General features: G+C 53.5%; 1 protein-coding gene across 1 annotated transcript; it reads right to left on the reverse strand.

Annotated features, from left to right (window-relative positions):
* Positions 1 to 388: 388 nt before the first annotated feature.
* Positions 389 to 24,856, reverse strand: IGFBP2 (insulin like growth factor binding protein 2). The gene is made up of 4 exons (XM_045558906.1): positions 24,319 to 24,856; positions 3,155 to 3,381; positions 2,302 to 2,442; positions 389 to 890 (listed from the first exon to the last, which is right to left on the reverse strand). Exons 1-4 carry the CDS (start codon positions 24,746 to 24,748, stop codon positions 726 to 728), a joined length of 963 nt encoding a protein of 320 aa, XP_045414862.1. The 5' UTR covers positions 24,749 to 24,856; the 3' UTR covers positions 389 to 725.
* Positions 24,857 to 26,011: the final 1,155 nt, after the last annotated feature.

A 26,011-nucleotide genomic window follows, 5' to 3' on the forward strand; every position in this document is an offset into this window, starting at 1 on the left:
TCTTTAGGGGCCGAGTTGAAATGTCTCACCCTAGCAAGGACAGAGCTCTCCTTTCTTTCAGCGGCCAGAGAACCCCAATTCCAATGCATCCCGTTCCTGTCTCCCTTTGCAGTGCCGTCTGGAGGTGGGAGAGAGGAAGACAGACCTGTGTCCACCTCTGCCCCCGCCCCAGGACCACCCCGTCCCTGCAAAGCCTTGCCCAGGGTCCAGGCAGGGAGACCCCAGGGGCTGCGAGGGAGGGTCCGGTCTAGATTCAGGAGATGCCCTTCCTCCTTCCCATTTTACGAATGAGAAACTGAGTCAGGAAAAGCTGGCTGGGAGGAGGCTTCGTGGGCTTCTGGATCCTGTCCCCAGAGAGGCCCCAAAGACTCAGGCAAGAGACACACACTTTATTTTTTCTTCCTTTAATTTTAAGCAAAAGAGACACAGGGGTTCAAAAATAAAAATTTCTTTTTCCTCCCCTCCCAAAGCTTTACCCCAGCTCCCCTACTGTGACCCCCTTCCTCTCCAGGGGGAAGTAAGAAGCGGGGTGCAGGCATCTCCAGCTGGGGGGGGCAGGGCAGGGGAGGGGAGGGTGCCGAGCTCGGTGCTGGTCTCTTGCCAATATAAATACACAGGTCAAGACTCCTGGAAGGTCCCCACCACCCGCCACCCGAGCACTCTCCGTTTTCTGCCGGTGCCTGGAGAAGGGGTGGGGCGAGGGCCAGGCACCGGCCAGCTGTGGTTTACTGCATCCGCTGGGTGTGCACCCCGCGAGCCTCCTGCTGCTCGTTGTAGAAGAGATGACACTCGGGGTCCCCCCGGATGGTGGGGGCTCCCTGGATCAGCTTCCCGGTGTTGGGGTTCACACACCAGCACTCCCCACGCTGCCCATTCAGAGACATCTTGCACTAGGGAGAAAAGGGGAGAAGGAGAGAGTGTGAAGGACCCCCGCAGCCAGCGGTTCCTTCCTCCCCTCAACCGCATGCTTGCTGGGCAGCTGCCCTGTGCTCAGCTGGCGCTGCAGGGGGGCTTCCCAATCTCAAATGCACACGGGGACACTTGCTAAAACGTAGATTCCCATGCAGGAGGTCTGCGGGGGGCCAGAAATCCTGATGGCTAACGAGCTCGAACGTGATGCTGATACTGCTGGCCCAGGGACCGCTCCGATTAGCAAGGCGCTGGGATGCCCAAAGACAAAAAGACGGAGCCCTCCGCCTCAAGGAGGTTCCACCCAGTGCAGGACCCGGTGTACTGGATCTTCGCCGTAGCGTAAGGTGAAAAATCTCATGTCACAGTAAGTCGATACATGCCAGGCACTGTGTGAGCAACTGACAGGCTACTCACTTGGTTTATATCTAACGCCTTGCAAATCCGATATGTTATCATCCCCACTTCACAGATGAGGCTGAAGCATAGACTGGTTAGGCAACTTGCCCAAGGTCACACAGCTGGTGAGAGGCAAAGCTGAGATGCGAAGCCAGGCACTTCCGTGGTGACGGCTGGAGACTCCAGCGTCTGCCCCCTTCGCCCTCTCACACCTCTGTCTGCCTTACGGGAAAGGCACACATGCAAGGGGCGAGGAGGTGGAGGGAGCCACGGTGGGCTACACAGGACAAGTGACCCACGTGTGATCACTGCCAAGTCTGTGGCTACGTAAAGTATAATGCTGCAGGGAAAATCCCGCATACACACACTGGTCATTAAAGGGCACGTGAACAGAAAGTGAGGGGAGGAGGGCAAAGGCTCCTGGGTGGTTTATGTAAACTTTCTTAATTTTCCCCATTGTACTTATAATACTGCTCTATTACAGTTTTTAGAAATATTTCCAATGGCATTTCTCCATCCCTGACTCGCCATTCCCTGAGATACCTGGAAAACAGAGTGGCTACTTGGCCAGGATTGAAATCTGTGATTCTGAGAGCGGGGTCCACAGACCACCAGCATCACCTGGGAGCTGGTGAGAACTGCAAACTCTCGGTCCCTACCCACCTACCGGGCCAGGTACCAGCTCCAGGCGATGCTGGTGCACCAGGAAAGCTGAGGTGCGTTGGCTTAAGCCCACCTCCCCTCTCCAAAAGCCTCCCCCCAACCTGGACACCACGTGCAGCTGCCAGGTGGCTGGGTGAGTGGGGTCATCATCTGACCCACCTGAGGCCACAGAGGGAAGCCACACCCCCGGCCGGGCAGCTGGTACCCCTATCCCCGTGGTCACAGAAGTCTGAGTCTCCCACTCAGCTCAGACCTCAGAGGGCTCCGGGTATGCTCAGGGTCTGGGGCCGAGGAAGAGCCCCTCCAGCCCGGGTAGGCACCCACGCTCACCTGTTTGAGGTTGTACAGACCATGCTTGTCACAGTTGGGGATGTGCAGGGAGTAGAGGTGCTCCAGAGGGCCCCGCTCGTCTGGAAGGCGCATGGTGGAGATCCGCTCCAGGACCTGGTCCAATTCCTGCTGGCAGGGGGTCTGGGAGGGCAGACAGGCACAGAGGAAGCTTGGAGTAAGAATAACGGGCCACAAACACCAGTGCTGGATGCACAGGGAAGGGACCTTCCCAAGGCCACACACAAGTAGGTGGGACGAGGGACTTCTGACACCCAGCCCAGGGATCTCACTGCCATATTGTCGTGCCCAACCTCCCCCTCACAAAGAAAATCACATGGACGTGAATTTTCACTCCTCTCCTCGCCCTGTGACAGTGGCTTTCGTGAGTCAGAATGGGCTCCACTTGCAAATGCTGCTCCAAGTGGTCGTCTCCAGAGAAGCCATCCCCCAACCCAGTGGCCGAGCTCCAGTGCTGCCCGTAACCCACCCAGGGCCACGCCCCAGGAGAGCAGAGCTGGGCGGCGAAGGGGACAGGGGCAGCCAGTGAGGGAAGCACATCCCAGCAACAGCCAGCCAGCGTCAGGGAACCCACCGTCACCTCCGGCCTTCCCTTTGCCTGTGTCCCCGAACCAGACAGAAATGTGCAGGTTTTACAAGGAGGGACTTCAAGACACAGTGTGTCCAGTCCCTCTCACAGCCAGAGACGCTGACTGACCCAAAGGTCACTGAACGTGTTGGTGGCAGAACTGGACAGAAAAACGCTTGGCCGACAGGTAACACAGGACACCCGCCCCGGCTGGGACTCCCTGTCCACGCACTCCCACCCCTCCACCCCGACGCGGCCCCCACTGACCCTGGCAGGCGGCGGCCGCAGCTTCTTGGGCTCCTCCAGGCCGAGGTGGTGCTTGCCGCCCTTGCCCATCTGCCGGTGCTGCTCCGTGACCTTCTCCCGGAACACGGCCAGCTCCTTCATGCCCGACTTGAGGGGCTTCCGGCCGGCACTGCTTCCGCCCCCCAGCATGTTCACGGTCCCGTCCACGTGGTTCTCCACCAGGCCTCCCTCGGAGTCATCGCCATTGTCTGCCGGGAGACAGGGGGGAAGAGCTCCAGGTCCATCTTCCCGGAGAGACGAGCCCTCCAGGGGCCACCCGGACCCCTAACAAGGACAAGGATGGAGATGACCAGCACCTAGGAGCGCCGACCACACGCCAGGGCCCGTGCTAGGCAGAGACGTGAATCATCAACTTCAGCTCGGCAGGAACTCTGAGCTGGGGCCATTAGCACCCTCCCCGCCCCTCCCAGAGGGAGACGGCAAGGCTCACGGAGGCCAGTTACAGGATCAAGGCCACAAACCCGACAGTGACAGGCCCAGGGTTTGCATTCAGACTGTCTGACTCCAGAAAAATGACAAGGACACCCACTCTGTTCTGCCCCTCCCCACTGAGGCCGGGTCAGAGCGGAGGAGCGCAGAGGAATGCACCTCACCGTGGGACGGACTGAGTCCTTCCTGGGTGGGACCTCCCAGATTCACCCCCCACGAGCCCCAGGTTAAGCAGCTCATCATTTATGGTCAAAGGGTGCCGATTAGGTGAGCTTTAAAACACTAACGCCACAGAGCTCACGGGGCATGTCTGGCGAGGGGGTAAGAGGGCAGAGAGCCTCACGGCCACCCAGAATCCAGCTGCCAACACCCCCTGCTGGGCACTCCCCTGTTGTCACCCCGAATTGCCAAACTGGCCCCCACACAGTCCCCACCGTGCTCTGCTCCTAGGCTGCTACCGCACTACCCCATGGACACTTTTATTTGTTTCTATGTGTCCATCCCCCTCAACCCCTTTACATCGAGAGCCCCAAGAACAGGAACTATGAGTTCCTCAACTGTAGTTTCAGCTCATTGCAGGGCATGAAGCCTCATCAAGGTGTTTGTTCTTAAACCTACTGTGTGCCTACTGTGTGCCCCAGGTGAAGGGGCCTTGAAAGCGGACCCCACCTACCACGGTCTCACTCTGGCTGCGTCACGGCCGGCCAGGGGAGGGTGAGAGAATCTGAGCCATACGGCAGAGCTGTGACCAGGGAGACAAGCCCAGCAAGCTCTAGCAGGGCGGGGACGCAACCACCCAGCCCCGGCCCTGGCCCCTTGGAGACGCAGCAGAGCAAACAACCCCAGACCACGCCACCCAGAGCCGCTCGCCTGCAGGTCCCAACAAGATCTGGTGGGTGCAGAGGGGGTGTTTTTCAACAGATCCTGCATATTTTCTCTGCCTCTTTAATGGGCCTTCGAAAACCGTACAGCTCTGATAGCACAAATGAATGACTCTTAAAATATAATATTTCTACACAAGGGTTTCAGAAAGGGCACCTGGTATTTGGCAGTCCCTTCAGAATCCAGGCACAGTGTGGTGGGCTCAAGTGGCCACCCTGCTGGGCACTTACCTTAGAAGGGGGCTGTAAGACCCCCCCCAGGATGCTGTGAGCTGGGTGATGCTCACTCACTCCCCTCTCCCAGGCCTGGTAGGCACCTGGCGTGGCACTATGGCAGTGCCTGCTGTCCAGGGGTGGCCAGCACGGTCCCCAGCATGCGGAATGATTCAGTACAGCTTTGCCTCCACCCCTCCCTCCCCCTGGGCCTGATGCTGGCTGGTCCCCACTAGCCACAGAGCAGCACTCTTCAGAGCCCGGCACGCAGTCTCCAGGGCAGCAGCCTGGTCAAGGGGCCATGCTCAGGTTAAATCCCAGCTCTGCCACTTTCTGTATCACCTGTGTTTCCCCCGCACACTTCCAACCTCTCTGTGTCTCTTTCTGAACTGTAAATTGTTGAATAATATTAGTTCTGACTTCAGAGAACTGCTAGGAGTATTTTGGACTCAAAGCAGTTAAAATACAACCTGGGACATGGAAATTCTATATCCATGCCGCTGGTGCTTACTCCTTGGATGATGAGGATGAGGAGGGTAGTGTCAGTTACCTGCTACCCCGCAGTGTGGACCCCACCAAGAACCAGGAAGCAAAGGAAAACGGGCCTCTGGGCATCCCAACAGCTGTCACCATGTCTGTGCATTTTAAAGTCCTGGCATTTTCCACCCAAGATGGGGGGAACAAGCACCATGTGAGAACCTTGATGGTTCCAAGAACATTGCTCCAGTGAGCCTGGTCTCCGAGGCCACCACAGAAGAAAATCAACAAAATTAAAAGGAGAAAGAAACAATGCATGTGGACAGTGGCAAAAAGTATCAAATGGCATGGAGGAAAGAGGACACTAAAAAAACAAACACAAGAACTCTGGGGACATTCCCTGCATGGCAAACAAGGCCACACCATCGATGACCCCTGGGGACTTCTACATTTGACAGCCCAAAACAAGACTTGTGCTCACGATGACGACCATGGGACATCGGAAAGGGGAAGGGGCTTAAAATTTCATGTATTCAGCGTTATAAAAGACTTCTATCCAAAACTGTTGAATTTTAGAAAAATAACACTTGAAATATTTCAATGTAAACCTCTGAAACCTGGAAAATTCTTTTATCTGGAATGGTTATTCCCTAGCGGCTCTGGGTTTTGTCCTAAGGGAAGCAAGAACTGATGAAATTCTGTTCCAGCAGCCCAGCACCACCCGCAGGGAAAGGAGGATTCAGCGACTGCCTAGGCTGGGCGTGAGTCCTTTTGCACTGTTTTAATCAGACCCAGCCACCAGCCCCAGAGAAGAGCCTTTTGCCTCCATCCCAGCCACCCAGGACCAACATGAGAAAGACAAAACGAAATGGGAGCCTCCAGGTGCCCTCACCGAGCCCTGTGCACCTGAGCTCAGCCCTGGCATCACTCTCACGGCCACACCAGCCTGGCTGGCTTCCTGCCGACAGACACAGAAGCATTTCTGGAAACCTCATCACCCCTTCCAGGGCTCGAGACCGTGTTCTGCTCACGTGGTAGTTGAAGAAGACACCAGCTCTGGGAATCTGCTGGCACAGCACACTGCCACCACTTCTGGAACCTTCCACTTTGTGGGCATGAAGCCTGTGACTCTCAGGAGCTCACCTGACTCTGCCCTTTTGGGAAGAGGCTTGTCTGCCCGCCCAAGACTTGTGTTAAGACAGCTGGTCTCCGTTGTGGCTATAATTATATGTTCTCTGGTTGAAGAAAGGAAAGGTAGCTCATTTTTAGTCCTAACCTGGAACTTCTGGGAAGGCTCTGCTCATCCAAACCCAATGCCTGGAACACCCCGTGGCATCAGGGTCAGTCAACCTCAGCAGCACTGCTAAACGTCTGGACCGGACAATTCTTCGTTGTAGGGGGCCATCCCGTGCACTGCAAGATGTTGAGCTGCATCCCTGGCCTCTGCCCACTAGCACCCTCCCCAAGCTGGGACAACCAAAGACGCCTCCATACATGGCCAAACGGCACCTGGGAGGCAAAATCGCTCCAGGTTGAGAATCACTGTTCTGGAGTCAGGCTCTTTCCCAAGACCTGGAAATTCCCAGCCCGTTGCTGAAATGACTCCAGGCCCCACATACGGCAGGTCTAGCTCAACTATATTCCCCACCTCCGCCTCAGACCTTCACCACCCTCTGTCCGCAGCCACACCAGTTCACAGCTTCTTGGGGCAGGGCACGGGGGTCTTCCCTGGGGACCTGCAGCCTGCAGCTCCCTCCTCCCCAAGCCCTCAATGGCCAAAGAAGCATCCCCTGGCCGAGTCCTAGAGGTCAATCCAACGGTTAATCCTCACAGGCGCTCTACAAACTCTGGAAACGAGCGAGGGGAGAGAGGGGCCACACAGAGAATGTGCACTGGGGCCTGAGGGCTCCAGGCAAGGCCAGCTTGGCCACCAGGCACCACAGGCACAGCGCCTAGGGGCCTAGAAAACCTTTTAAGTCTTCTAAGCCCGGAAAAAAAAAATTAACTTTTAGGTCAAAAAGTCTTAATATACAATATTAATACATTTGTATTTATAAAACCAGTTATAAAGCATGGTTTTAAAATATGCTTTTGTGACAGAAGGGGCCCACTGAGGCAAAAGTATCCGGGGTCCACAAATGTCACGATGCAATCCTGGCTCCCGGCCCCAGAAGGCAGCAGTCGCTAGGCAGTGTCCCCCAGGAGGACAGACCTGGCTTCCTGTGCTGAGGTGTCCCGACCTCCCTACAGTGAAGGTCAGCTTGTCCACCCTCGTGGGGCCGCCTGTTCCATTCCTTTATTGACCTCACCACTGCCACGAACATGCCAATAAGACCAGGAAATGCACGGGCCCAGTTTGCTGATGCAAGCTCTTCTTACAGGGGTGCAGCATCTGTTTCCTCGTCTGCAAGGGGCTTCAGGACCCAAGTCCAACAGCCAGCTCTGAACTTCACATCTCAAAGTAGAAGCCCAGGGGAGGGAAGGGAACTAGCTGACTGGGTGATCAGAAAGGATTATAGGCTGAAAAAAGCCCTGATTCCCTGTTACTATTTCCAGCCCAAGAGGTTCCAGAATTCAGCCCCCAAAGTCTCACCTCCTGAGTCTGAATCCCAGCTCTACCACTTAGCTGTGCAGCCTTAGACAAACTCTTAAGCTCTCTGTGCCTCCACTGCTCATCTGTAGCAAGAGGACAGACAGCGTCCACCTCCCATGGGCTGCAGGGAGGATTCCGAGAGACATCGCATGCATATGAGGTGCGTGCCTGGCACACAGTAGGAGCACACGGGTGAGCTCTTAGCTGCTTTCCTTTCCTCCCAAGCAGGAAAGCGCCCACACGGCTCCTCACCCTCACACAAGGGCTTCGTCACACGGTACCAAGTTCTTCCCAGATATTCCCTTATAGGCCACAGGAGCGATCCATGGGAAAACATTCCAGATGTAGAACTCCAGCTAGAGATGGAATTTGCCCTCAGAACAAAAATACCAAGTTGCATTTTTTTCCTGCCTGAGAGAGTTACATTCAGAATAACATTTATTAAGCAACCACTTATGTATGCAACTCTGTGGGCTACGGTGCAAAGGTAACTATAAGAAATGGTTCTAGGCCGGGCGCAGTGGCTCACGCCTGTAATCCTAGCACTCTGGGAGGCCGAGGCGGGTGGATGGCTCAAGGTCAGGAGTTCGAGACCAGCCTGAGCAAGAGCGAGACCCCATCTCTACTAAAAATAGAAAGAAATTATCTAGCCAACTAAAATATATATAGAAAAAATTAGCCAGGCATGGTGGTGCATGTCTGTAGTCCCAGCTACTCGGGAGACTGAGGCAGTAGGATCGCTTAAGCCCAGGAGTTTGAGGTTGCTGTGAGCTGGGCTGACGCCACGGCACTCACTGTAGCCTGGGCAACAAAGCAACACTCTGTCTCAAAAAAAAAAAGAAATGGTTCTTAGCAACCCAAATGACATTATTGGAAACGGCTCCAGGCTTACAGATGGTTGATAGGGACCTCCAAGGCCCCCCAAAGAGACTTTTCCCTATGGATTAACGAGCGTTAGCCCTTCTGCCCTACGGAGCACCGGAGGAAATGGGTCATCACCAAGGCAGGGAATTTCATGATATATACAGAAGGTTAAGCTGTCCTGAAGAGAAGTGGGGGAGATGATGGAGCGGACAATCCCAGTACCATCAGTGGAGGGCCTGGAGAGCAGGGGAGAACCCCTGTCCCTGCCTTAGGTGTACTGCCACACCTTTCTCCCTTAGACACCTGGAGAGCTGGAGATGAGAAAGGCAGGTGCAATGAGAGGAAATGGATTAGCTGTCCCGTGTTACAGACGACAAAGAAGGTCTCCCATCTGGATCTGCAGCAGCAAACACATCTCTGCATCATCAGGGGTGCTTCCCAATCAGCATGGGGTCCCTACACTGTCCTTTGCTCCCCTCCCCCTTTCCTAATCTAGCTGGGAGAAAGAGCTTTATGTCCACTTCTATGCATGAATACCCGGGTTTTCAAACTTAATTTCAATATAGCCCATTTTTCCCAATGTAATTTTGTTTGATTGTAACATCCATGACCTTAATCAACAAATCAAAACCCTTGTGTTCCATGGATCCTGACACTCAGAACCTTACCGTCTCCGAGTGTCATGTTTTGACCTCAACGCTCCCCTTGGAAATTGGTGATTCCTGATCTGTGAGAGACCTTAAAGCTTTCTTAGAAAAAATAAGCCCTAAGAATCTAAAAGCAATCCCCTAGTCCTTCTGGCTTGCAGTGTGCGGCATCAGTTCTTGCCCAGGCCTGGTGAGAAAATGAGACCTTTCCTGAAAGCCATCATGCATCTTCCTACTAGCTCAACAAGTCTTCCTTCTTTTCTCAATTCTGAAGAAACCCTCACCATTTTCCAGCCTTCTCCTCCTATCTTATACTTACCTTAAAATCTAAGAGCTGGGGGCACCACAGAAATGATCTAACCCAACCCCGCACCTACCATTCCTCCAGTGGACTCACCTCCTTCAACAGGTGACAGCATTCCAGGCCTTCAAGAGGAGACTCTGAGTGACGGGCCAGCAGAAGGAAGGCTGGCTGGTACCTTCCTGCTTCCACCCTGGCTGGACAGAGAACTCACCGCATGGCTCCTTCTTTGCTAATTTCTCCCAAAACACACTTAGCCTTGACAAAAGGATAAATACTGACCACCACCCTCCCTCCTCCTCCTCCTCCTCCATAGACAACCTCTCCACTAGCATCCCTGGCAGTGGACAATTTATTAACAAACTCCAATGGGCAGAGAATAGTTTCAGTCAAGAGCCCCAAATCCCAGCGTCCCCTTCTGATTCCCTCGTGAATCATAACCCTTTAACCTCTCCTAGCTCTAATTTCTCAAGTCTGAAAAATAAGACTAATAATCTTGCTAAAATGAAGGCTGCTGTTTAAATAGGATACAGTATTATTATCACTGTCAGTGTGTGCAAAATCAAGCTTTAGAAGAAATGTGTGGACAATCTATTTCTTGAATGGGTAAATGAAAGCTATATCTGCTATGTAAGAGGAAGGGTGGGTGATGTCTGATCTGTAGAATGGCCAAATGCATGGAATAATGAGTTATGAGGGGATTCTGCAATACTGTCTATTTGCCGATTTCTTCTAAAGCTTGATTTTATTGCATAAATTCTCTATATTGCTAAATATTAAAGCTCTCTGCCATTTGATGGAAGTCCGTGGGCAAGAATGGATTTGTCTTATTACTTTAACTTTCTTTACAGAATTTAGTGCACAGAAGGAAGGGAGGGAGGGAAGGAAGGAGGGAGAACAGGTGGTGGCCAGTAATTGCCACGCGTGTGCAGGTGAGGCAGAGCTCATATGTAAACATGCCAACACACACAGGAAACAGCTTTGGTTGGAGAGAATTCAAAGCCAGTCCCTTCAGACGGCTGATGGCAGTCACCAAACTCCATCTGGCATGCAGCCACTATGTTTTGTACCACAGCCCACCAAAAGGCCATGCTGGGGGTGAGGAGGTAGGCAGAAGTCAGAAAGGGGGTCCTATTTGTTATTTTTTAGCTAAAGTTTAACCCGAAGTCCTTAGTCTCTCTGGGTGAGTGACACTGTTTACGTGTCTTCCTCCGCCTTTTTTTCCCAAAAGGTCAGAGGTGGCTGTGGCCTCTCATGCTGGAATTCAGAATAGCGTGCAGTGCATGGATGCCTGTCGTGGTGTAGGCTGGCACCCAGGGCACATTCCAGATTCTCCCTGTTGGGTCATCTATCCCCCAAGGACACCCAGCTTCACTGCAAAGTCCCTTCCCATTCTTTCCACCCTCTGAGCCCCTGCTTCCTGCAAGGGAGCCAGCCACCTAAAGCCTGACACCTCTCAGATGCCACCGCGTGCTGGGAGAAATCCCAGTCCTTCCTCAGCATAGTTTTCAAAAATTAGGTGGTCCCTCCTCTCTGCTTCCCCTTTGTGGTAAGAAGTGACTGCAAACAGCCTCTGTAGATGTTCCAGATCCACCAGTCCCCCAGGTGTAAGATGGCACAAGTGTAAGAACTGGCCTTTCCCATCCAGGGACCATCTCCCTACACCCGCAGCTACAACAGGCATATGACCCAGCCGGGTGTTGAAGAGCTCAGTGAACTGTGTCGCATGGAGAGCCCAATGGGCACATGCCACCACCCTTACAAGGGGAAGGAACGCCTACAGGAGATGATGGAGCATGAAGGGTGGGCAGGGAGCCCCCTATGTGGCCAATGACTCCCCCCCATGCCAAGCCACCCTGAACTCTTTTTGGATTTCCTTTGGAGCACCAGCTCTTGAGTTCCAAGCCTTGGCCAAGCAATTCTAGCGTGGTAGGAAGCGCAATGCTGGTCAGAAAGCCAGAGGACCGAGGTTTGATCCTGACTTCACCACCATCCCTGAGATTCTGAGTGACGCCAGGCAGGGTATTGGACTTGTGCAGATTTCAGTGTGCTCATCTGTAAATTCAGGGAATTAGAGTAGGTCAATGGTTCCCAAACAGCTGTTCATCAAAAATCTTATGAAGGACTTGCTAAAAATAGTGTCCTAGACCCTAGCCCCAGAGACTCAGAGACAGCAAGCCTGGGCCAGGCCAAGAAACCTGTATTTTGCACAACACCCCTCAAGCTCTGGCACTGCCAGGGCCCCCATTCCTCTGTGATTCTCAATCTTCTGCCTGAGTTTCCGGAAGCACAACTTGGTGAGGGGAGAAAGATGCCTCTTCTGTTCAAGAACAGCCTCACGTGTACACTTTGCAAAGACACAGCCTCATCAGCTTTCCACCCATCGACTCAAGGGTACATAAACAGACACATATGCAGGCTTGGATGCACGCAGAGGGGCCCTTCTTGGCCAGGCATCATGGAGATTTCTAGAGCATGCCCTCACGCTGCCGTCTCATCTCAGGCTCCCTCTGAGTGAGCAGAAACAGCACAACCTCTTTACAGCCTCCCTGCCTGTGTGCTCTCTAAAGGGCTGCTTTATAAACACCAGGGTCATTCCTGGAATTGCAGAGACCTGGGGAGGGTCAGGGCTGAGGCAGACAGCTTGAGAAAACAAAAACATGCTCAAATCCAGCCAAGGTCCTCTGGGGCTCTGTGAGCCAAGCTGTCCTTGAAGAGCCAGAGAAATTGATATCAAGATGGCAAACAGCACTATCAGCTTTCACTCCTTTCCATGGGACCCAAAGACTTCTCCCCGGGCTCAACTAAAGCCATCCGGGAAACTGGCAAGGTGGCCTAGTTGCCAAGGCCCAAGTGAGTAGAGCATGCTTTGGTACAAACTTGGACCAGGGGCCTTGGGAATGGGAAGAATGTGCCTGACACAGCAATTCTGCTTCTCTCTACATGTGCACAAGGGCACACGCACAAAAATGTTCATTACAGCATTAGTTGTAGTTGCAAAAAAACTATCAGCAGCCTGAAAGACTTCTCAGTCTTTCACTAGGTGAATGGATAAATCAGTAGGGTAATGCAAAGGAATAATACACACCAGTTAAAAAGAATAGCTCTGACCTCTACAGATCAACCTAATGTTGAGAGAGAATGAAATCTTTATGTACATTTTCAATTTACTTTAACAGAACATGGACATTATTGGTCATCCATCATATACATATATATGCATGCATACATACACATGTAGATGCAACGTATACAAACACATGCATATTGGTCATCCATATATATGCATATAAATCTGTTTAGCTAAGAAAGATAAATACTTCACAGCTTCTGTGGCTGTCTAAAAAGAAAAAAAAAAGACAGATAAACACTAAGTACTGCATGCTAGTGGACAAAATACCAACCACTCACAGTTCTGGGTGGTAAACTGGTGTTACTGTGTTGTTCTTAGTATTTTTCTGCATTTTTACAATTTTCTTTTAAAAAGTTGCCTCTTACACCATCCACCCTTCACCTTCCTCGTCAAGCAGGGGTGTCAATAAACTTGGGTGTCCCTGGAACCTGCTGGCTGGAAGAGGACCAAATGATAGTGACATGGCAGACTTCACCTCCACTCTCAGTAGCCAACGCAATGTTACCAGGGTCACCTGCCTGCCAGTTGGAACCTGGCCGTGGGCTCCTGGCCAGTTCTCTGTGCCATGAAGCACTGAGAAATGAGTCAGAGGAAAGACCCAAAGATAATAGAAGAGGGTCACAGAATCTAGAAGGGGAGAGGGCAGAACCAAGATGACTCAGGCCTGAGAACAGAAAGCCAAGGGACAAGCTCACCCTGGTGCAGCTCAAAGGGTGCGGTGCAGTGGAGATACCTGTGGGCCAATGATATCCGATGCAACAGACCAGAGAGAAAACAGCCTTAAACTAAAACAGGAGAGATCCAGGTTAGAAGCCATCCAAGAATTTCATAAGAAAGAACAAAAACAAGTTATAAATTGCAGATGGGAAGAAATTGCACAACCTTCCTCTGGTATAGTTGAGGAGGAACTTTTTGAGGAGGAATACGGATGAACAATGTGGCCTCCAAGTGTCCCAAGGCCACGAGACCAAGTCGATGAAAGGCATCGCTGGGCAAGTCCCCCAGTAATTTGACTCAACTTCCCTCACAGCACTCTAGCCTTGGTCCGCTGGCAAAAAGCTGGGGTCCATGCTTCTCCTTCCTCCTCTGAAGGATGGACGCTTCTTGAAGGCATAAACTTGGATTTACCTTTCGTAGAGCTTTAAAAAAATTTATACGTAATGAAAGGAGAGAAAAGAAGACATTCTGTGTGCTCAATTTACTTTTTTGGAAGGAAGATACTGTGCTTTCTTTTTCCAAGAGTGAAGAAACAGATACCTGCTGGACTTGGTTCTCTTAACCTCTGTGACTTTATTCACCATAAAGGGACTTCATTATTTAACATTAAGATCTTCCCAAAAGCCTTGGTCAAAAGGCTAAAAGAGGCACCCATTTATTTAAGTACAGCATGTACACCCATCTTTACTGACTCGGTTTCTTCTTGGATAATGTTCAACTTGTTAAAATGCTTTTCTTGTCCCCCTCCAACATCAAAAAGCATGTGCTACAGGTGGTACGATGACCACTTTTGAACACAGTCTCTGAGCTTGCACGCAGTGTGTACTCAATGTTCACACATCAGAAAAGCTGACTCTCCTGAGGGCACCAACCAGTTGCCCTGGAGAACTTCATTGCATTAATCCTTTTTCCGGCTCCTCTGGCCTCTCCGCCCCGTCCAGGGCTCGTATCAGCGAGAGTGGTTATGGGTAAAGAAAGGCAGTGAGCAAAGGGAAGCATGAGGTGGGATGGGAAGGACACTGCCTCTCCCAGGACCCACATTCAAACAGCTGTCCCCACACTCAGTGCCAGTGATGCCATCCCACAACCCAGCTCCCAGACAGCAATAAAAACGGAATCCTCCCAACCTCTCTCCCACCACCCTCCCCTTCTTCCCGCCTCTTCTCCGCCCCAACAACACTGCTCCCAGACACTCCAGCCCTGACAAATTGAACCCAAAGGATGTAAAAAGAAATCTAAAACCTGCAAAGATGTCCAGGATTGCCGGCCACACTCTCAAACCAGCACAAGAAGTGTCCTGAATATAAATAAGTGTTTTTAAATAGGTCACCATGCTTTTCTCTGTCTGCAACTAAAAGTTCACTGATCTTGTCTGATACAATACTGCGTCACATCCGTTGCCTTCCTTGGCCACGTTCTGTTGGTTTAAGTGGCAGCAAACCAAACCAGAGCCAACCAGCAGAGCCTCGAGTGAGAGTCCAACCTTCCGGGGCACAAATGGGCCACAGGTGGCCATCAGCACAGTAAGGGACAATGGCATCAGGGCTGTGCTGAAACCTTCAACCACTGACTCCCCTCTGGACCCATTAAAGGCTTTCCAAAGCCAAGGCAGCTGTCCAGGTGAGCCCCACCCCACGGAGTAGGCCACACCCAACAGTATTCTCAAAATGACCAATCAGAAAACACCTAAAAACAGGCCCTTGCCATTCTCCTGTTGTGTGCGGAGGTCAGGAGATGAAAAGATGGGGTCAGAACCAGCACTACCTTATTTCATTATCTGAGTTTCTTCTGTGCTACGTGGTTCGTATACATAACTTTGTTTTATTATCAAGCAAGCACATGAGGTTGATAATTTCTTATCCTCTCTCACATTTGATAAAAGACCCATAGTTTGAGGGCAGCTGCACAAAGTCACGTAGCCAGTGGCTGAGCCAAAACCAAAGCCCAGTTGTTTAGCTCCATAGCTCTTAACCAACCAGAATGGCATCCAGCCACTCGAGGAAAGACCCTTGACCATGACCTTTTAACCCCAGAGCTTCAGGGGCCCAGGACTTCAGGGGAGCTATCGGTCACATGCCAGCTGCCCCACCCAACCTCAAAAGCCTGAGGCTCCAGTGAACCCATCCCGGCCCCCCATATCCTGCCTGACACCCCTCCCAGCCCTGCTGCCACAGAAACCCACAGCCTTATCACGCAGTCCCAGGGGCAGGGCACAGGCACAGGGGAATTGCCATTTTCATTTTTCCTTGGCCTCAGGCACTTTAGAAAGCAAGTTCACCATCCAGAGGCAACTTGGCACCTCCATCCAGAAGTAAAGACAATGGACCTAAAAGAAACTTCCTGGAGAGTTGCGTAAAGGAACATTTTTGAGAAGTTATGCCTTAATTACTACCTCCCAGGGAAAAGGAGCTTTTCCAAGAAGCAGTATATAATTCACTGCTTTCCTGCATGCGTGAGTCTGACAGAACTGAGCACTGGCGTGAGAATCTGGAGACCCAGACTGCATTCTGGTCTGCATTTACCTTGGCATTTGAACCTGAATGCAGCCTTGATTTCTTCCTCTGTCAAGTGGGAAGAATCCCAAGGCTAAAACAGAGCTGAGGGGGGGAAAAGATGCAAAACAAAAAAAACCACTGGGCACTGGGCTTTCTGGTAGACGTGGACAACCTCTAGAACAAAGCACATTTAACTATTATTTAATCATTTACCATTTGAGGTGACTCTCTTTGGTTAGGACTCTCTGCACCCCAAATCCAACCTGGATTTCTGTAGCCAGAACATGGTCAGGATGGCACATACCGAGCAGGCTCCTCCTGCTGCCTCCCTCCATCCTACCCAGGCCTTCCGGGGCTCAGCCCCCTCCCCCTGCCACTTCTGGCTGGGAGAGCTCAGTTCCTTGAATGAACACAGGCTGACACACCTTCACCCACCCACTAATTAGAAACCTCCCCAGGCTTCACTCCGGGCCAACTTCCCCAGGGCCTGTGGGCCAATTCCTCTGCCCGGCAGCTGGCGGCTTGCCAGCCCCTGCCCCCTTCTCCCCAAACTTCACTCCTGCCCTGCCTCCCAACAGCCAGGAAGAGATGTGGGGCTGGCGGCCAGAAGGGCCCCAAGGACTGCCAAGTGTCCCTCCTCCCCCCAAAAAAGAGGGAAGGGAAAAAATTCCTGAGTACAGTCGACTCTGTATTTCTTTCCGGGGGAGCTGGTTTCTGAGCAAGGTCTCCCTCTGAGTTGTGACTGACACCCAGGGGCTGAGCCAGCCAAGATCCTCCCTGGCTTTGTCAAGGAATAGGAGTGGCCACAGGAGGGGGAGGGAAGGGCCGGGGGTCAGCAGTAGAGGAGGAGGAGGAGGAGGAGGACGACGAGGAGGAGGACGAGGAGGACGAGGAGGACGAGGAAGACTACGACAACAAAGAGGAGGAAGAGGAGAGGCACAGGGAGATGATCCTTTCTCCAGAAGAGAAAACTAAATCTCCTGCACCCCTCACAGCCTGCTCTTGGAAGGGGTGGAGGGGGGAATGCGTGGAGTCACACTGGGACCTGAAAACCCATACATTTCCCTGGACTCCCCCATCTGTAAAAGATGCCTTTCCTTCCCCCCACCACCACCAAAGCCCTCAGAGAATCTAGGAGGACTAATCCATCCGGGCTTCCCAGTGGCGACACCCACCATGCTTTGCTCCCACTGTCCTGGGCTTCCGCATAGTACACACTGGCCCCAAAGACTCAAGTATCTGCCTTCTCCACCTTCTCAGAGCTGTGCCTCGTTAGATGCCAGCGAACAGAGGCGGCGTCACTGTGCACAGACAGGCGGCCACTCAGAGGGCCTCCCAGTACCACAGACGGAACCAGCCATCAGGAAAGACCCCAGCACTCCAAAAACGGCCCCCCAACCCAGCTCAGGATCCTTGAGCCCCTGCAAAATGAGATGCTGCATCCCTACTCCAGAGTTAGTAAATTCTGGAGACAATGTAGCAAGCAAATGTCACTTTTCTGGAAAGAACATCCAATTTCTTTGCCAGGATCACGTTCATCGTATTCTGGCATCCTAGGTTCAGAGGTTTGAAAGCCCCATTTTCCTGGTGCAGGAAATGGGTGCCATGAGGCCTTTGACTTTGACGACTGCACAACTGCACACCCTACGTGCTGTTAGGACTGCGGTCCTCAACCCACGGTGTGTCAGAGACTGGGTCACCCATCTGTGGAAAAATTGTCTTCCATGAAACTTAGGAAGTGGGGGGCACACAGCAGGAGGTGAGTGGGGGGCAAGCTTCATCTGTCTTTACAGCCCCTGCCCCCGTCACTCACATCACCACCTGAGCTCCGCCTCCCCCTCCCCAGTCCGTGGAAAAATTGTCTTCCATCAAACTGGTTGCTGATGCCAAAAAGGTTGGGGACCGCCGTGTTAGGACCACTCTGGTTAGCACTGACCCTGGGTCCTAGCAGGTTTCCCCTGGAAGGCCATCTGTACAGAGAGTACCTTCCCCCACCCTGAGATGTGGCCTTGGGGATTCTCCAGTGCTCTGTACACCAACAGCTGGGAGGCCAGGTCCTCTGGCTTTGCTGGCCAGGTGAAGGCGAGACTCAGCCCGGTGTCACCTGTTAATGAGCAGCAAGGCTGGCATGAGAGCCCAGGTGTCCACTGGAGTCCCTCCCACCCCCATTCTAGGCAGTGCAGAGAGAAGCTCTCATATCAAGAACGGTCAGTCCCAGACATCTGGACATGGGTCCCAAAGAGCACGCCTAAATCACCCAGGAAAGATGCAAGGCTGCCGGCCACAACCCCGTGCTCACTGTCTACCGGGCTCACACTGCACTTGAAGTACAGTTCCATGACCCTTTCCACAAACGGCCTCACTACAGCCCCGTGAAAGGTCAGAGAGGTACAGGCATTTCCATTTTATAGGTGAAAAGATGAAAATCAAGTGACTCATCCCCAAAATACAAGCACTTAGGTTTTATACGTACTGCGTATCTTTACATACATACCCGCGTAGGCGCCATCCGATGAAGTCAGTCCCATCGATTTCTGATTTACAGAGAAGGAAACTGAGTCTCAGCGGGACTACATCCCTTACCCCAGGTAACTAGTATGTGGTAGGCACCCAGGATTTGAACCTCCCGAAGTGAGTGGCCTTGCCTGACGTGTGCAGTTTGGCCTTCCCTTTAAGGGCCAGCTAACTGTGACAAAGGAGATGCCACTTGCCAAGACAAAGGCAGCCAACATGAATGAGAACCTACTAATACTTTCCATTATTACAATCACCCTAACATGTCCTCCAAGAACGAGATAACATCATCCTTATTTTACTGACAGGAAACCTGGCATTGGTGGAAGGCCCTTACTTACCACTCAGGTCTTAGGTGATGGGTCTGCACTGGAACCCAGGTCAATGTGACAGCAAAGGCCAGGCTGCTTCCACCAGCATCTGCTACCTGTCCGCTCCTTACAGAGGCCGCCCTGTCACCCTCTTGTCTCTCTTGACTGGCCACTGCATGCTGGCTACTTGCATTTTTGAAGTCCCCAAGCTCTAGGACGTGGGCCTCTCATTGGAGTGGAGGGAATCCACATAACCCAAATCTGGCAGTGGTTTGCTGTGTCCCATACATTGCCTGCACACAGCAGGTGGCCAGGAGCAAAACTTCTGGCTGACAAGGTTAAAAGCTATTTTCTGCCAACAGCCCAACCCCCTGCTCAGCCATGGAGGCAAAGGGTGCAGAGGAGAGACACCCAGGTTAGTCTCTCTGCTCCTTACTTACCTGCAGAGTAACCCTGATGCCCACTGTCCAAACCCATGACACGGAGGTGGAAGAGCCTTCCTTGCAGGGATGGTGAAAGACAGGAGGCCAAACATGCAAAAAAGCTGGCTCATAAATAGGGTGAGGACAGATGGGAGGACGGCCAATCTCCTGGCAGCTGGCTGTCCTCTCAGGAAAACGCCGGCCAAAGGTAGCAAGGAGAAGCAGAGGGGCCTACAACATCTGCCAACTGGGTCACCGGCTCCCCTCGTAGATTAATGTATCAACCCCTCTTCCATGCTTTGGTCTCAGCGGGAACAATGCAAGCACTAACCCCTCTGGGAGGGAATCTCCCCTTCCCCAGCCTACTGAAGTCCTCCCTCAAAGCCCAGTCAACCCCCCTCCTCATTTAAGGATTTGAATTTTTTCAAACATTCTAGTCTCCAAACACCTATATTGTAACCCTCTGACTGGAACTCAGAGGAAGGCTGGGGCCACCATATTTCCCACTCCCTATTTTTGAGCCCTGCCCGTCTTACCTAGCAAGCAGCCAGGTGTTCCTGCTGGGCCAGCAGCGGGAGCGGCTGGAAGGGAGAAGGCTGGGAGAGAAGAGCACAGTCTGCAGGGACCGAGGGACAGGATGGAGAAAGTTGGGAAGGGCAGGGGGCGTGGGGAACACAGAGAGGGAGGCCGAGACCAAAGGTACTCCCTGGATGTGGAGTCCTTTAAAAAAAACAGTCCCCAGATACACAGATGCTTAAAAAAAAAAACTTCATTATTTTTATTTTTTTATGGTACAGTGCTGCAGCACGTGAGGAGGACCAACAACAAAACCAATTGTGAGTGTAGCTCTGTGGCCCACATACGTTCTGCTCCTGCTTCGTTCCCTTCCGCAGCCCCTGCCCTGCCCTTCCAGGTCCTGTACATACTTACCCTGTTCTCCAATCCGTGAGGGCCAAGAATTTTCAGAACTTCCTCCTATCAAAACTTAGCCGTTGTATGTCCTATTTTCTATGGCAGAGAACTGCCAAGCAGAGAACCAACTGGAAGCTAACCTGATCCCCAGGCCAGAGAATAGTGATTCTCTCAAAACCCTCAAATGTCTGATAATGTGAGATGGGGCATGCTCCTGCTCTCAGGTAACCCAGGGCATTTTTATAGGGTAATTTCCATGTGATCGCCTAACCCAAAGTAATGATTTGCCTGAAAATCTTATCTTAAAGCCCAATGCTAAGGTAGGATAGCAGTGAGAACCATCTAAGCCTCCCTCTTCCCTGTGCCTACCAGGAAACTCAATAGCCCTATTGGCCAAGAGCTGTGGTGCAGACAGATCCTCATGACCACAATGAATGGGTTCTTCTTCCCTTCTAGACTCTACTACCTATTCTAACCCAGGGATTCCTTAGCCCTGATTTGTAAGATACTTTAACATTGTTATATAGGATTTTTTTTTTCTCAAAGCTTCCTCAAATATCTTGTTTAAGGAATTGGCTCATTATTACCACACAAAGGGACCTATCACAGTAATCGTTTTGGGTATATGCGAAAGGTGGGCAGGGAAACTTCCAGCAAAAAAGACCCAATTCTGCGACTTCCTCCAATCCCAGGCCATCATGGGCAAATGGCAGCCCCAGGCAGCAGTGGCAGACGGAACACTGTGAGCCTCCCCGTCCAGAACCTGTCGGGCCACGCCCCTTTGGCGGCCCCGCCTCCAAGGCCAGGGTGCACAGAGCCACTTCCTGCCGGGTCTCTCAGAGGGCCCCCAGGAGCAGCCCTCCACCCCCACCCCCTGCTTCCAGCACAGTGGTGCCTGGGGACTCGGGCAGCAGCTTAGCAGGGCCAGTGCCGGGAGTGCCGTCCAGATGGGGGGAGGGGCGGCGGAAGGTAGTGGTGTTAACAATCAGTGACAGTGGGTCCCACTCATTTCCCCAGTCTATTTTACGACTTTGAACTCGCTATGCAAATTTATGCAAAGCAGTGCTCGGAGCCAGAAGTCCCGTTGCTTTTTCCCCCTCTTTTTTGAAGCTGCACTGAACCACTGTAAATCAGTGCTGGCCTCTTCTCCCCTTCCTCCTCCCCCAGCAACTGCAGATGCAGAGCCTCCCGGTCCGCCCGCCTGTCTGCCCTGGGACTTTGAATGACTGCACATTTCTATAGCACCTTTATATGTGCAGCGGGCCAGACGGCCACTCGGGTGCCCCGCCCCTCGGCATAAGCCCCGGCATTGTACGCGGCAGGGAAGGAGGCTGGGGAGACCCCGAGGGAACCAGTCCAGCCCGGCCTCGATTCTGAAAGGGCCCGGCCTGGCCCAGGCCTGCTCCCTTCTCTTCCCCTGACCTTTCTAGGCACTTCTGCCCACTCCACCACCAAACATACCCACATGATTTTAAAGTCCCGACTTCAGGCAGATCATGGGGTCCTCCTTCCATTTTTCTTCCAGGTCTCCCCACTCCTGCCCCCTAGTCTGACTTCACAGTTTCTTTGAACCAACAAGTCCCAAGCCATCACCCCCATGGATGCAGGCTCACCATCACCCACTTCTTCCACCGCCTGCCTGCCGATGTGCCCACCCCCACCCCCACCCCTGCATCCCTGCCATCCCCAGGAAGCCGGCAGCACAGCCCCTGAGTCCTGGGAACAAAGACAAAAGAGCTAACAGCAAAGCCGGAACTGCTGGGGTTTGCTGCCTCGAAATAAGAGGGTATGTTTAAAATTCTCAAAAGCAACCTGCTCAAAGAGGAATGCAGGCTGGGGGTGGGGGGGATGCTCATTCTTCGGAGGGGAGAGGAGATGAGAGAAGGAGAGTAGGAGAAAGCTGGATTCAGTGCTAAGGTCTCATCTGGGCCAGTCCCCACCCCTCAACTGGGACCCCAGCACTCTCCACACAGCAGTGCCAGGCCCTGCCCCAGCCGAAGACCCTCTCCCCACAAGAGCCTCCAACCTTGTCCTCTCTCTTCCCTGCACCCCTGCAAGCCCAGGCTTCTCCCCAAAGAACTCTTCTCCCCGCAGCCCTACTCTTGTCTCAGGCACCCCTGACGTTGGTCACTTCTTTCATTGAGCTTCCATCCCCCTACCCCCAACTTCTGCTTAATGTCCCCTCTCCCCAGGCTGGAGCACAAGAGAAAAATGCGGAAGGCGTCTGGGCACTGGGAGGAGAAGGCTGAGGAGGCAGCTGGGGCGAGCTGGCGGAAGGGAAGTCCCATAACCAGGCAGAAAATCCAGAGTGACATTCTTCCCATGAACTCACCGCATTGTCCCCAGGCTCCCCTGACAACCCCTCCCTACCCAGGGCTCCAGGGAAAAGTGAAGGGGGGGACATCCCCCGCATCTGTTCCCGCATCTGTTCCGGGCTAAAGACCCTAACCTGCTTCAGGGATTTGGGAAGCAGGAGAATTGGTTTTCCGGCTTAGAGTGAAACGAATGAAGAGTGAAAAAAAAAAAAATACTAAAACATTAGGAAGGAAACTCACCACACGCTTTATTAAAACAGTCAATATCCAAACCATCCAAATGATTCTATGAACTTAGAGGCCCTTTGAAAAGTTCACTCTGCTGAGGAAGATGTTTAGTTTGCCAGAGTTCAGCTCAGAAACCGATCAGGACCGCCCTGGTGGACCCTGGGTGGGAGGGTGATGAAGAGGAAAGGGGGGTGGGCGCCCTGCCCAGCAGTGCAGGGACTTTTGGGGGTCTTTTTCTTTTTCTTATTACTTTCTAAGAGAAGCAGGAGGGAAGGGTTAATTTCCAAAAGGAAGCGAGCAAGGCAGAAGAAGGGGACTGGGGGTTCCACTTAGAGGAAGCCCCAACTTGCTCTGTGTTCCAGGGCGAAATGTGCCAGAGAAATAGAAGAAAGATTTCAACTCTGACCCCTAGTTCCATTCTCAAGGAGAACAGGAAAAAAACAATAGCAGCCCAGAGGAAGGGGGGAGGACTGAATGGGGGGGGGGTTAAAAGACCGCAGAAGCCGAGAAGCAGGCAAGAATGTTTTCACTTTTTTTTTTTTTTTAAGTTTGAGAAACTTGATCAGACTCACTTGCTTTTTAAACAACAGCAGCAGGCAGTGGACACATTTCACCACTGTCTCCAAGAGGAAAGAAAATAATTACAGCTTCCTCCAGACCACTGGGGCAGGAGGCTTTCATAATTAAAAAAAAAAAAAAATGAACTCCCTAGAGCCTGGTTGTGCCCTTCAGATAACTTTTGGGGAGGGATGAGGGCCCCTTAACAAAGAACCCCAGGGTCCCCCTTCTACCGGACAGGCAGGGTCCCTCAGTTCAGGATGGGGGATGGGAGTGTAACACGGGCTGGAGTGAGAGCAGCTGCTTCCCCCGCCCCGGCATCCTCCTGCCTTCTGACCTGGAGCCCAGATGCTAAACTGCACAGCCTGGCTGTCGCCGTCCCGGGATCGGAGCCGGCGAGCGGGCTTAAATTACACTAAGTCAACTGCTGGGGTCTCCACCTCGTCTCCCAAATGCCCCCTTTTATTTTTCTTTTCAACCTGGTTGCAAGAACCCTCTATGCAAAATAGCACCGTTTCTCCCAGGCAACCCACCCTACAAAGTACCGACAAGTCCTTTCCTCCCACCTCCCACCCCAGTAGAAGGAAGGGTCCCTCAGTGCGCCGGCGCCTCCCCCTGCCGCCCTCTCCTCATCCGAGGCTCCCGGTGTCGCCGGCACCCGGCAGCCTCCGCCTCCCAGCAGCGACCCCACCAGGACCCTTGGCCGGCAGTCGCCGACTCAAGCAGTGCCCCACATAAGCTTCAAGTTCCCACTCCCGCAGATCTAACCAACGCCCTGCTCCACAGTAAATCCCTCCTCCAGATTAGAAGTCGGGGTACGTTCCACCCGGGGAAGACTACGGCGACAGGGGTGCCCTCCCTGTCCGCATTCATCCCCACCAAATTAAGAGCCAGGGCTCTTCCGTTTGTCTAACTCCAGTTCTCCCCCCCGGGCCTGACTTTCGGGTTCCCGCTCTCAGCAGTCCCCCCAGCTCGGGTCAAGGACTCCGCACTTCCCCCCCTAAAACAGCCCCTGGGGTCCCGCCGCACACTCCTTCCCTGCCCAGCGGCCGCCAGCCAGGCCCCCCAGCTGCCCTCCAAGTTTCTCCCAACTAGCTGTCCCAGCCCGCGTTTACCTGCAACCTGCTCCGGGCTGGCGCCGTACTCGGCGTCCCGGCGCTTCTCGCAAGTGCCCTCGCCCATGACCAGCGCCTGCAGGGGCAGCTCGGAGCCCGGGTGGGGATAGCAGCGCAGCCCCTGGGCGCAGCGCGGGGTGTAGACGCCGCACGCCTCGCCCTCCAGCCGGGCGCACACCGAGCAGCAGCCGCAGCCCGGCTCCCGGACGAGCTCCGCGCAGGGCGCACGAGCGCCGGCGGCCGCCCCGGCCACCGCGGCGGGCGGCGCGGCGGGCGGGGGCCCGCAGGCGGCCAGGCGCTCGGGCGTGCAGGGCGGGCAGCGGAACAGCACCTCGGCGCGCGCCCCGCAGCCACCGCCGCCCGCGCCCAGTAGCAGCAGCAGCGGCGACAGCAGCAGCGGCAGCGCGAAGCCGCTCAGTCTCGGCAGCATGTTGGCGATGGGGAGCGCGACGGCGGCGAGCGAGCGGGCAGGTGGCACGGCCCTGCGAGCGCGAGAGCCGCCTCCTCCGCTCCTTTCTCCTCCCCCGCCGCCGCAGCCGGGTCCTAAAGGGCCTGCTTCTCCCCGCCCCCTGCCTTCTCCCCTCCCCCTTTTGGAGACCACCCCCTTCCCCCGGCACTCCCGCGCGCCGGCACGTGCATGCGCGCACGCCCACTCGCCCACCCCGCAGTGGGTTCCCGGCGCTGTGGGTCCCCTACTCCACCCCGGCCGCGTCCCTCCACGCTCCTCTAGCCCTGGCTCCCTGACTCCGGTGCATAAGAATAACTTGCAGGTTGGGGTAGGATCGAATTGGGAGTGGAGAAGAGCGGGTGCTTTTGTCTCCTGTCTTTCAGTTCAGTTCGGAAGGACTTAGTCGCGCGCTCCCCATGTGGCCGTACCGGGCTAACTGCCCGGGGAACACAAAGGACATAAGGCACAGTCTTGACCTTCAAGTCGATTCAGTCCCATCACCCCAACTCCCTCCATCCTTGGGGTATCACCCACCGCCGACATTTTGCTTCGGACAATGACTTGGTATCAGGTGGGTCTTACGGAGGTTCAGACCGGTTAAGACCAGGCTATCCGCAAACAGCCTCTCTTAGTGAGCATTGCAGTTTCCCAAATCTGGGAGCTCGTGACTACAATATATGAGAATCTAAAGTGCAATTTCCGGGCACTGTTCCCTTCCTCTCCCCCAAACCCCTCCCTCCTCCGCCCCGCCAAAATAATCCGTTAGCAACTTGGGCCCCCGCCTACAAATCCCGAGGCATTTGCTGCAGGAGACATCCCTGAACACACTGCTGCAGGGGTCTTGGAGAGGTCGGATCAGCCCTCCAGGTGTGAGAGATCGCTCTGGGGAAGGTCATTTACGGCTTTCTCCAATAATACAGATGGACAATTATGGCCTCCCTTCATTGTTCCGTTTGATTTACTGAGTCTCTTTCCAAGCTGCCCCAACCCCCATTTTTCCAGCCTGGACTCAGCCTTAATCATCACCCATCTTGTGTTGTGACCCTAACAAAGACCCTTGTCAGAGAGATTCTTTTGGTGAGGGATGAACCATTAAGCTGCCTCCAGCCCCGGTTTAATTTTCCAATATCTCAGTGCCACCTCCCTACCCCCCCACCCCCGTCCCGCCTCACCAGACCCCTCCACTCCACTCTTTCTAACTGTAAGGCTCAGAGCCTGTTTGGTTCTATTCAACAGCTACTTAAC

The sequence above is a fragment of the Lemur catta genome, chromosome 8 (genome assembly GCF_020740605.2).
Source record: "Lemur catta isolate mLemCat1 chromosome 8, mLemCat1.pri, whole genome shotgun sequence".
Taxonomy (NCBI): Eukaryota; Metazoa; Chordata; class Mammalia; order Primates; family Lemuridae; genus Lemur; species Lemur catta.